General features: G+C 43.5%; 1 protein-coding gene across 2 annotated transcripts in view; it reads right to left on the reverse strand.

The window, feature by feature from the left end:
- LOC143134582 (guanine nucleotide-binding protein G(q) subunit alpha) overlaps positions 1-13,215 on the reverse strand; it is a 61,692-nt gene that overhangs the window by 18,194 nt on the left and 30,283 nt on the right. For both annotated transcript variants that reach the window (XM_076295076.1, XM_076295077.1), the window contains exons 2-3: positions 1,317-1,501; positions 773-927 (exon numbers count right to left, since the gene is read on the reverse strand). In XM_076295076.1, coding sequence (XP_076151191.1) covers positions 773-927; positions 1,317-1,501 — 340 coding nt within the window. The remainder of the gene's footprint in view (positions 1-772; positions 928-1,316; positions 1,502-13,215) is intronic.

Here is a 13,215-nt window from a genome sequence, read left to right on the forward strand (position 1 = left end):
AAAAAAAACTAGTTGGTATTTTTTTCAGTATAAAGAGACTTACCTAGCACTTTCTTGTGAAATCATTTGACTTAACTAAAAAAAAAAAAAAAGACTTATTTTAAGACATCTCATCTTGAAAACAAGCAAATTTGTCTGCCAGTGCGTTAAGCAAATTTGTCCTAAAAACAAGCAAATTTGTCTGCCAGTGCGTTGAGCAAATTTGTCTTGATAAGACTCCTTAAAATAAGTTAAAGTCTTCTTAAAGTAAGTCAAAATGATCTTTTGAGAGGGCGCTAGGTAAGTCTTTTCATACTAAAAACAATACCAAATAGATTTTTTAATCTTAATATAAGATCAATAACACTTGGTTAGAATTCATTTTTTGCAGTGTGCTATGTTTGTATATTAATTTTCAGTTGTGTAGGTTTCTTTTTGTCCTGAAATGTAATTCATTTCTTATTACTCCCCTATCCTATCCATCCATTCACTCATCTTCCTTCCTCCCTTCATCTCACACTCACAAACAGCAAGGAAATTTAAACAGAAACAGTTAGGCTAACAAATGCATTAAAAACAGACAGTTCAAACAGTTCATTCACCTCATCATGGTCACGAAGCCTGAGTCAGTGTCTAATTCATCCTGTTGTTTCTTTCTTGCTCACACACATTTGCACATGATCACATTGACTGATTTCTTTTCTCACTCAGCTCCTCATAATCCACTCCTCAACTCCACATTCTCTCACACACTACTCATCTCATCCTTGTGTGTGTGTGTGTGTGTACTCACTATTTGGTGGAGTCGGAGAGCTGGTACTCTCGGCGGCGGTCATAGGCCTCCTGGATGCCGGGATCGGCCCACAGCATCTTCACGGCGCTGACGTAGGGTGGCTCAAACGACGACACCTTCTCTATGTCCACCTCCTTCACCAGCATGGCGTTGGACTACGCGCACGCACACACACGCACACACGCACACACGCACACACACACACACACACACACACACACACACACACACACACACACACACACACACACACACACACACACACACACGGCCATTTAAGACTAATCATGGTTGGGGTCAGAAGTCTGAACTAGAGTTTGCCCGAGGTCAAACGCAACAGAAATACCCACTGATGAATTATGCACTCCATATTACAATTAGCTGGGAATTGTGAGGATACAGTTCATCACGAACTGACAATCTATTCATGTGCCTCCCAGTGCTACACCTAGAGCCAAGAACCTGAGTAATGTAATGTAAGAGCTACCCAAGTGGTGCCATTTGGGTCCAGCCCTGGTTCTAGGTTCTGTGTTTAGGTTCTCACCTTGTTCTGGTCGTACTTGTACCCGATCTTGAGATTCTCGGTGGCGCGGATCATGGCCTGCATGGAGGTGAAGATGTTCTGGTATACCAGCTTGGTGAAGCCGCGCTTGTCCTCATCAGTGTAGCCTGCGCCATGGATGATGCGCATCTGCTTGATGAAGGTGCTCTTGCCGCTCTCGCCTGTGCCTGGAGACACACATATATACACAAGTTCAGTTAAACAACTACACAAAATACCTTCCAGAGTTCCAGAATTATAACGTAATTCCAGAATTATAATGTAAATCTAATGTAAATAGAGTATCGAAGCCATGACGTAGTGTTGTCAAGGCAGCGATATCACTGGATCTAAACAAATCAATCACCATAGCGGTGGCTTTCTTAATCTATTTCAATAATTCTACAACGTTTCTAAGACGCTAATATATTTTTTTTACACTGTAGGAATCATATACAACATATATTCATACCAACACAATCAAATTCGTGACTACAGAGTTTTATTTTAGCATGGGTTTCCTCCGTAAAAGAGACCTGCATGTAACTTCACAGCATGCGGTTAAAATTCTTAAATTCACAGACGTGTTTTGGCTTTATTTTCTTGGCAAAAAACATCACTCTTAACAGCCACCAGTCTTTGGGAGATGTGAAATATCCACTGGAATTTTGTTATGTGGCTAAGCTGCTGCCTAGCAGGTAAAACACGTTTAAATGGCTATATTTATTTTTATTAGCTAGAAATGATGCAACATGTCTACTTTCAACACTACTTTGAAAGTTTGTTTAAGTGATTCTGCGGTCATGAAAACGGAACATCACACTTCAGTACTCTACCATTTAAAATGGTTGCCTGAGTTCATTACTGAATCACAATCAGAGGTCCCTAAGGAATTTAAACACATTTCTTCTATTCCTGGAACCAGACAAATCTGAGAGCTCATTGCGTTCGTCCTGGCATATCCATCTAGACACTCTCCCATTGAAACTGATTTCCAGCCGGCCAAATCACAACAACTTAACCAATATGGGGTGGGCTTCAAGCAATGACAGGAGCACAGAGGAGCAGATGAGGCACTTTTGTACACATCCAATGGCTACATTGATTGCAATATGAAACAATGACATGTATTTTCAATTTCCAACGAGAGTAACCCACGGTTAAAACAAACTTAATTTCGTAAATTAAAATATTCTGACCTGGTGTTGTTAAAAAACAAAATAACTGCCTTTGTTTTAACCATGGGTTACTCTCGTTAGAAATCGAAAATTAACTAATGATAGGGTCCTGACCTGGTGTTAGAACATAGAAGTTAGCAACTTCCTAACTAGATACTTGTGATTGAAGGGTTAAGACCTCAACACCTTCAGTATGACTGCTAGGCTAGAAGTCAAGCACTCAGTCAGTATCTGAAGTTAGTAGAGTAGGTCACTTGATGAGGTCTGGGATCAAAAAAAGAGGCCACATGTCAGGTCATACTGATTTCTGAAGTGTGCTACTTCCGCTGTTCTTAAGCGATCATGTGCTAGTTCCACTATCCCAGAGTGTTCTTTTTCTTGGACTAGTTCCACTCTTCTGATGTGTTATAACTAACTAACAACTAAGTTCTGCAGTGTTTTCCTGGGGTTCCTCCAAATTCAGGCCATCCTTAAAAATATTTTCGTTTGCCGTAACCCGACCGACCCTGTCAATTTAGAACCGACCCAAATATTTATTTTTTTCCCCTTTTAGTCTGACCGACTTGCCGGTTGTAAACTTGCGTTAATACCGACCGATTGTTTTTTTCACTCTAAACAACCAATAGAAATGCAATGAAATAATATCTCTTTTAGTAGGCCCAAGTATTGTGAATATAAATTGCCTACATGCAAACGTGGCTCACTTAAATAAAACCCCGTGGCGTCATCTCTACACCATTAGTTTTACGCATGTCACACTATGGTCTACGCTTCGTTTCATTCACACAAACTGATAACGCTTTTACTTGGCACGAAGTTCTGGAAGAACTGTGGCCAGATCTTTTCTCAACCCTTCTCCCCCCTAGTCTAACGGTGACCGTGTCGGAGTATTGAAATTGGTTGTGGTCTATTCAGCATTTCTCAACATATGGGTCCGCAACATGGTGACTGCTGGTCCGCGGAGTCGTGGAGTGAAATTAGGCCCGGTGCTTCATCTGATAATTTGCTGCGCAGTTGATCAAGAAACCGCGGATCGACGAAAAAAGAAAACAAACGTTTCTGCTATCGATGTCATTAAACATGGAGCCCTACAATTAAGTGGTGAGCACTCATTCAATGCGCGTCTGCGTGAGAGAAACTGAAACTAGTTGATAACGTTGGTATCAAAGCTCCGCTTCAACCTGTTGGAAGGCTATTTATTTATTTAACGAAACTTAATAGAACAACGTTGTTTTTTGGAACTTCCTTAGAAACAGAGCAGAGACTGTATAAAACACTGTATAGCATTGAGTATTGTATAGTCAAATTTCAATATAACGTGGCCAAGAGCTAGTAGCCTTCTTTCTGGGTACATGTAGATGAGCCCTATGACCCCAAAGTCTGCCATGACCGGGCCTCAGGTCAAAGAAGTTTGAGAAAGGCTGGTCTATATAACCTGCATCAGAATGAGATTTGCAATGGTGCGCCTGAAGGCACGGGTTGAAGACCCAGTCAGTTACGTCACGATATGCACATTTGTGTAAATTCATTCCTACGTAATCACCATGACCTAAATTGTACTTTTTTTTTTACTTTGAATCTTGAAAAAAAAAATATTGACCTACCTACCGACCCATTTTTTATTTTTTTTGGCTGTTACTGCAAACAAAAATATTTTTAAGGATGGCCTCAGAGAATGTGGTATGTAATGGTTGGTTGAGAGATTAGGACTCACCTTTAATTAACTTGTTTATTAGTGACAACTGGACACACCCATAACTATTCTGACATACATACAGTAAGATATGGAATCCCTTACGGCTCCTACACACTGTTGCGTTCCGTCAATGCATGTCAGTGGGTGTTCCCGACGGTAGCTATGCAAATTACTTGAAGTATAACCGTAATTTGATTGGTTGGTGCCGTCCGTCGATTGGCTTGATTGGTGGGTGCCGTCTGACGGTGCAGCAACAGCTGAACTTCTCAACGCGAGCGACGGGAGAAACGCGACGCAACGAGACCCACAATTCAGTTTGGCAACGGATGACGTGAGCCCATGTAAAGTGAATGGGATGCGTCTCCAGCACTGCAACGCACGCAACTGTGTGTAGGAGCCGTTACTGGTTGTCAACAACGCTGGCCAATATTTGGATGAATCTGTGGGCACATTTGAATTTGCTCTGCAGATTCATCTGGCCTTCCCATTCAATCCCATTTCCGAATCACCAAAAACCCAGAAACCAATTTACAACTGCTTATCCGGCATGGGACGAACTTTCTACGGCAGAGGAGTACGGTTAGGAGCACTGTTGAACACAACCATCGGCTGACCAGATGGCGATAGTGTCTTCTTTGGAATTGAGTAAACAATTGCCTTAAACACATTTTAACCTACCAAGAATGATGTTTTTGTTGTACTTTTGAAAAGAGTCGGTTTTTATTTGATCCCCTTCAGAAGTGAACAAAGGAACCCCACACCGATTCCGTTTTGAGAATCCGTCTGGTCTCAGCGAGGCTAACTAACATTTACAAACAGGATCAAATAGGGAGGGGGGTATGTGTGCATGAGACAGACAGACAGACACAAAGAGAAGGACTGCATATTGAATGTGTATTTAAGCAATAAGCCCCGAGAGGACGTAGGTTACACTGATTCTACAACAGCGTCTACAAGGGGTGTTGTTAGGCACGACGCGGTAGCAGACTGCCTAAAACCCCCCTTAGCTGTTGTAGAATCAGTGTAACCTATGGACTCGATTGGCTTATTGCTTTTCTAAAACTGTTAGTATAAATACCTGGCAAAGTTTCATACAGTAAAGGCACAGCAACTAGAAATATAACGAGTTATTCCTAGATAATCATTTTTCCACCAAGAAATATATTTCCTCTATCTGAATGGTTGCCAAGTAACGTCAAGACGCAGCTACTTTAACTTTTGTATCAAGTTATGGTAGCGCAGTAATATAGAACGAAATGCGGTCAAGGTGTATGTTTATGCTGGATTTTACAACGCCATCAAACACAATTCAGCCAATCACAATCAAGGACCGGAACTATCAGTTTTAGAAATTGTATTACCAAGAAACCTATGGACAGTACAGGATGTTAAGGTTATGTGAACTGTTTACAGGACTAAGTCTGGAGAGGTTAATGTCAATATTGCAGGCCTAGGTGATTGTAAAGGTGCAACAGAAACCCTTTAATAGGGAATAAGGAAATCGGCATAGGATCTGGAGTACCTACCTAGATGTACTCTAACCAAATGTACATAACCAACATGAATCACAATCACTAGCCTAGTGCATTGTTAGCTCGCACAAATGAGACATGATAAGCATTACATGCTGTTGAACGAGTCTGAACATTGCTAAATGTCAACTGAGTGTGAGAACACGCCTACTGTACACCAAGTTCTCCCATCACTATTTTTAAAAGCAACAGGTAGGCTAGTTAATTTCCAACGCATAGGATGACACTGTGTAGTTGTCTTACATGTGACAATGAGACTGCCCCTATATGCTCACACATATATAAAAGTCTAAATGTTATCTAAAAAACACACACTTGGGCAGCATTAGTTTGGCTCTGTAAAGCAAACAGGGTTTAAAATGAGTTTTCTCTCTATCAGAGACCCATAGCTGACAACGTGTGAGAAGGGGCCAGGCCATCCCGGACTAGAACCAAGACAGGAACCCAATCCAAGCTTGACCAGCACTGGACCCGCATCAACAAGAGTTTCCATCAGCCAGAGGGTTGTATATGTATGTATGTGTGTGTGTGTGTGTGTTATGAGGATTGTGTGAAGCCATACATAGACACACACACTTGCTTCCCTACTGACACATGTACATACGCTCTCCAAACACATTTACCTATTGACACATGTACACACACAGTCTGGGTCACACACACTCACGCAGACACACACACACACACACACACACACACACACACACACACACACACACACACACACACACACACACACACACACACACACACACACACACACACACACACACACACACACGTTGCTTGTCGGGACCTGGACACGGCCTGGACGTCTCCTCACAGCCGCCTTTGTGTTGCTACCACGGCAACAATCACATTAAACAAACAACACACATGCATGATGATGTCACATGTGTCAAAAACACACACACACACAGTTTGCAGCAGTTCACGCATACACCCACATGAATGAACACAGGTTTTGCGTCAGCTTATGCACACACACATATTTTTGTTAGCCAAAACACACAGAGCAAGAGAGATGGACAGAGCACATGAGCGAGGAAGAGAAGGATGGAGAGGAAAGGAAAAAGACAGAAATGAAAAGAGAGTGGCTGAGCAGAAGGACTGACAGAGCCGAGGCAATCTGTGCTGCAGCAGAAACTGAAACTGCCTTCAACGCACCACGGTTAACCACAAGGTTCATAATCAGTCATCTACGGCACCACCCCACACACACACACACACACACACAGACATATATCTAACCCACAGCCGGAACACAGACACATGATTTATCCACAGCCGAAACCCACATAACTAACACACATACATTGGCCTCAGCAGCGCACACACAGACTAAAGATGTCTCCTGGTCTCTGTATTCATGCATCTCAAAAAATGTATCTTAGAATCCTTTGCTACACTTTCTCTGCACCTCTAAAACACACACACACACACTTTATGTAACACATACGTTACATAAAGCTCCCTATTGGTGTAAATGATGCAGTACCATTGGAAAGAAGTCACTTCTCTCTCCTCCTGTCCCTCCCATCTATCTCTTGCTCCCATCACATCACTTCTTGTCAGACAGGAAGTGTGTGGTCTTGGTGACCAGTAGACAGCCATCTTCTCAGAAGGCCTTTGGATTGGCCAGTTAAGTGCTGCTCCTCTGCTGTGTCTCAGGAGGCCTGCTGAGTTCAGAGCAGTGGTTCCCAAAATGGGGGCGTATCACAGTTTGGGGGGCGGGGCTATTGCAAATGAGCACTGCTAGCCTAACATGGAGGGCTCCCAGCAAGCTTCAGCACTGCTAGCATAACATGGAGGGCTCCCAGCAAGCTTCAGCACTGCTAGCATAACATGGAGGGCTCCAAGCAAGCTTCAGCACTGCTAGCATAACTTCAGCACTGCTAGCATAGCAGCTTCACCAGTACAATGGTGAGTAACGAGGAGATACCAGAGTGTGTTCTATGTCTGACAATGCTAGCTTCTGAACCAGAGCGGTACCCCAAAAGCAAATCTTGTTAAGGGTGCCTTTAATAAAGCAAATATGTTTAAATCAATGAAAATATTCTTTACAATATATTTACAGGGGGGGAGAAGCAGGCTGGACAAGTGGGCCTGCATGCTATAGATGCAGGTGCCTTCTATGTGGCAGAGTGAGTGTGAGGGTAGGGCTGAGCATGGGGGGAAAAGACCAGGCGTGGCGCTACTGTAGAAGGATGGGAAATGCTTTGAGGGAGCACAAGTTAAGAGTTTAGAGTGAGATTCTAGGTTTCTGCTCATCTTTGCCCCGCATTAGTTGAGGGCATTATGCTCAAGTATTTTCGTCAGCTGTTTGTGTGTGTGTGTGTGTGAACGAGTGAGAGAGAGAGAGAGAGAGAGAGAGAGAGAGAGAGAGAGAGAGAGAGAGAGAAATAGGCAGTGAGCTGGTGTTTTCTACACTGTTCCTGCACATTCTGGTGTGCGGTTATGTTTTGATGTGTCACCGTGTGTTTCTGTGGGGACAGAAACACATGGTGACAGTCCTTCCTTGTCAGTCCTTGTGTGAGGCTGTGTGTGTGTGTGTGCGCCATGTTCCTTTGTTACTGTGGCCTGACTCCTGATCCACACACACAGACCAGTGAAATAATCTGGCACAGAAAAAGAATGAGTGAACACAAATATTTGCAGAGCAGCAGAAGGAAAAGAGAGAGAAAAGGCACCTGTATTCAAGGTTCAAAGTAGCAGTGTTTGCATTGCCATGGCGACGCCTCCAGCCCTCCCCCTGTGTGCTTTATAGAGGAGGGCAAACAGAGAGGAGCAACTCTGACCTGATCCACAGACACACCCAGATACTCATCACACACACACACACACACACACACACACACACACACACACACACACACACACACACACACACACACACACACTTAATCTCACTTTCCAACGCATAGACAACAGATCACAGGTCATTTAGTCAACTCCTCCCACACACACACATACACGCACAGCGATTCATGCCAAACATCAAGTGCCCCCAAATTATACTCATCATCACCATAAATAAAACACACACACATGCAGGTCATAACACAAACACACACACACTAATCCAAACTACCGGTACTCTACCTCTTGCTCGATCATCCTTCTCGATACACACTCTCTAGTGCCACAGCCAGGAGCAATAAAAAAGGGGGGCGGGGGCACTGAGGAGCAACAGCAGGCATAACGCAGAGGGCACTAGTACTACAGCCCAGGGCATTGGGATCAGGGGGGCATTAAGGGGTGAGGGGGGTGCTAGAGCTGGGCCCAACTGCCTCAAGGTTAAGGCGGGCTGAGCACGCGCGCACACACACGCACGCACACACACACACGCACGCACACACACACACACACACACACACACACACACACACACACACACACACACACACACGCACGCACGCACAAGAGCCAGGGCAGGGCCCTGTGTGTGTATGTCTCTGGTTGGAGCAGAATTATTTAAATGTCTCATCTATTTCTCGTGACCCTGTCACAAGATCAGCCTCTTCACTCCCAACCCCCTCTGTCTCGTTCTCTCACAAACAAACAAAAAAAAAACAGAGATACAAAACACAAGTATATATCAACACAGACACGCACGCAAAGAACCAAACAAAAAGAAAAACTAAAAAAGACAGAAATATAGTATAAGTATGTATATAAGTATATAGTATGTGTATAAGACACAGAATCACACGAGTGCGCAAAAACACATACAAACACGGTCTCTCTTCATTGCCTCTGCTGCTGTCCCGCTCTCTCTCTCTGTTTCATCTTGCCCCACTCCTTAATCACTCCTTAACACCTCCCTCACAAGCCACCACCCCCCCTCCAGACAAGAATTTAGGATATTCAGAACTTTTCTCCTCTCCCTCCCCTCCTTCTATTCTCTGATATTCTCTCTCTCACTTTTCTGGACTGACCTAGAAACAGAAGGGCACCTTTTTATAGTTCTTTTAATGCTTGGCTGGCAACGGCTCTCTTCTTCATCTACGCACAATGTAACACACACACACACACTTACTAGTATTTCTGTGTCATCACCAGTGTGTTTATTTTATGTCTCGAGAGCATCATTCACCCACTGACGAAGAAAAGAAAATAAGCACAAAAACTGATTGCTGATCAGCTGCCGTTGTCTTTAGAGCCACAGTGCACAACTGTGCAGGCTCAAAACCAACGGAAGATGAACTGCACACGCGCCTGGGCTGCCCGTTTTTTTTTCTCCACGTTGCCTTTATCTGCCAACTCGCTGACTAGCATTTCCAGAGTGTTCCGTGCGAGCAGACGTCACCAGGGGCAACGCCAGCCTGCCCGCCTTGAAGACAGCCAACCAAAACTCGGCCTGCTCCACATAGCTGCCTGTGGTCCCACAATCCCCCTCTCACAGTCTTTGCTCCATAGCAGCTCTCCCTCATCTCGCACTGGCTGTGGTCCTCCACCTTCCCAGCGGCCTTAGCGGTGGCTGCCTAGTGAGAACAGCTGAGCGTCAACAGCTGAGCTGAGCTTGAGTGCCTCAGCCAAGGGATGAGGGAACTTCCACTTCAATTTTTTCCTGAACGCTGGCTCAGGGTTTGGTTCTGCTTAGCTTTCACAATAGCGTCAACTGTGTGTGTGTGTGTGTGTGTGTGTGTTTGTTCACAGGACGACATGACACAGACTGTGTATAGTGACAGCTGTGTGCCCAGGCAGCAGTTAACTTTGATCAGGTCTGCTGTGGCGACAGAGGGAGGAGGAGGGTGCCACTCACCACCAGACACATTTCAGGAAAGACAGGAGGGCACAGAGAGCAGAGACAGGAAGTAAGAAAGAAAGCATGAAAAAAAATAATAACAATAATTTGAAAAAGAATGAAAGTAAAACCAGAAATCAAGCAAACAAGACAGAAAAAAAAAGAAAGGAAATGAGAAAGCAAGCAAACCAGCAGTATAAGTACATATACGTAACGTATAAGTATAAATACTCTTTTGATCCCGTGAGGGAAATTTGGTCTCTGCATTTATCCCAATCCGTGAATTAGTGAAACACACTCAGCACACAGTGAGGTGAAGCACACACTAATCCCGACGCAGTGAGCTGCCTGCTACAGCGGCGCTCGGGGAGCAGTGAGGGGTTAGGTGCATTGCTCAAGGGCACTTCAGCCGTTCCTACTGGTCGGGATTCAAACCGGCAACCCCCCGGTTACAAGTCCAACGTCCTAACCAGTAGGCCATGGCTGCCCCTAAAAATATAGACAGCCAGCAATGTGGTCCCCTCTGAAGGCTCAGTGTAAGGCTGAGCAATTTGTGGAGGCTCACACCTGCTCCCGCCATCTTTAAAGCAACCCCATGTAGTTCCTTTACCTTAAAGGAAAATTCCGGTATTTAGCACTTTGAGTCCCTTTTCTGGTTTGTTTTGGATGAACCGAGTGGTTAGTGGTGTTCGTTAATGTTCCAAAACAAGTAGTGTAGCGAAATACAGTTTCTGTCGTGTTTTATTTCGCATTTTGTAAAATCCCATTGATTTCTGTTGGAAGACTCATTGCACGTTGATATTACTGCGCCACCGTCTATGCTTCAGGCTCAAATATTGAGCTCGGTGAGTTGCACAGTTTTGAAAACGAACGTTAAGGGTTATTTTAGGACATGTTTGAGCATGCCTGTAGGCAGCCACTCTGACTAGTCAAAGGCGATTCAAAACGAGTCAGAAAAGTCGAGACAGGACCAATCGTCAAAATTTCGGTGTCCACCACTCTAGTTCATCCAAAACAAACCAAAAAAGGGACTCAAAGTGCTAAATACCGGAATTTTCCTTTAAGATAAAGGCTGCACCTCATTTTGATGTAAGAGGGACTTAGAATAGAATACAGAGAACGGAGTCTCGGACATTGCTCCGTGCCTGGTATTGCACTACGTAGGAGACACAGCACAAAAATAATTCTTCATAGAAATGTATGAAGTTACTTCGTTACGCCAATATGCCAATTGTCTGCACACATCCAGCCCACACATCCTATGATGTAAGTAGCCAACCTCGTTTTTAGCCTTATTTCAGTGATTTGGGGAGAGATATTAATACAGTGTATTTTAGATTTAAACACAAATTCGTCTGATATTCTATTATGTCAGCACGACCTCCCTTACGTATGCCTCCTCATTCATTTGAATAAGAAAATAGCTTCCCAATAACTGCCTGAAGCACGTTACCAAGATGGCCGCTGAGTGGGGAGACTTGCCTATAAGGACTCTGGTAACACTTTTGCTGTGGGTAGTGGCAATTTTTTTTTTAACTAATTGGGTATCCCCTGAGCACTACATGGGTATACAGTACGTTGACAAAACTTGGGGAATTGGCTGACGGACACTCATAACGCACCTAATAATGCACATTTACAGACATTAGGGCTGTAACGATATGCGATTCAAAACTGAAATCGCGACACTCATATCCACGAACCTGTGTCGCGGTGTGAAAAGGCAGAACCGCAACACACCCTTTCTAGTATTTCATGCAGTGCTTTGCAGGTTATGACCGCATGCAACACACATCTCCCGCTTTACTTACCGGTAGCCTACGTCCAAAAATAAATAAATAAATAATTTCATACATCTTGTTGCTTTCATTGTTGACTGTGTTCAACTTTACCAAACAGTATAGAAGTAACCCCCCTCTCCTTGCTCCACTCTCTCGCTCTCCCTCCCTCCCTCCCTCGTTCGTTCAATGGACACGCGTGATTCTGCCAACACAATCCAAATAAAACATTCATAATCGTGAAAGCAAGGACGCATAGAAGACGACTAGCTAAATTACTATTAAATCCGCTTAGCATCATTAGCATGCTGTATATGTGTTATTTCAGTTAGCCTATTAGCTGGTTTGATGCTCATTGAGCTCAATGCAAATCAAACCAGCTAATAGGCTAACTGAAATAACACCCATGCCAATCTCTAGGTATAGTGCAGGGTATGTGATGATGTGGGGCTATTTTAATTCCAAAGGCCAAGGTAACTTTATCAGGATGCACAGTATTCTGGATGCATGAAATAACTGGCCTTTAAAAATAAAAATCTGCCCGTCTCTATGGGAATTTAACATAGGGGTGTCAATACTTATGACCCCTGTATTTTAAGGAAGAACATTTATTTATTTATGATACATTATTCATTCACTAAGAAAATTGGTGTCCTTAAAGGTTAGATATTTCCTCATTTTTCACTTAAGGCATTAAGATCAATTTCCAAAAGATGATTTTATATTCCTCTTTTCAGTCAACTTTAGCATGGGTGCCAACACTTTTGGCCATCACTGTATACTCTTTTGATCCCGTGAGGGATTTTTTTTTTAATTAAATAAATAGTAGGCCTACATTCAGTATTCTCTCTTTTTATATCGGCATATAAAATAATACAGATATATTATATTATATATTATATTGTAATACTCTGGCATTCTAAGGTAGGCTATTGAAATATTATTTAATAAAATGTCTACCCCCCCCCCCC

The sequence above is a fragment of the Alosa pseudoharengus genome, unplaced genomic scaffold, assembly GCF_046254945.1.
Source record: "Alosa pseudoharengus isolate Yale_2024_CS ecotype anadromous, Long Island Sound unplaced genomic scaffold, YU_APseudo_1.1 YU_APseudo_1.1_scf_2, whole genome shotgun sequence".
In the NCBI taxonomy this organism is placed as follows: Eukaryota; Metazoa; Chordata; class Actinopteri; order Clupeiformes; family Clupeidae; genus Alosa; species Alosa pseudoharengus.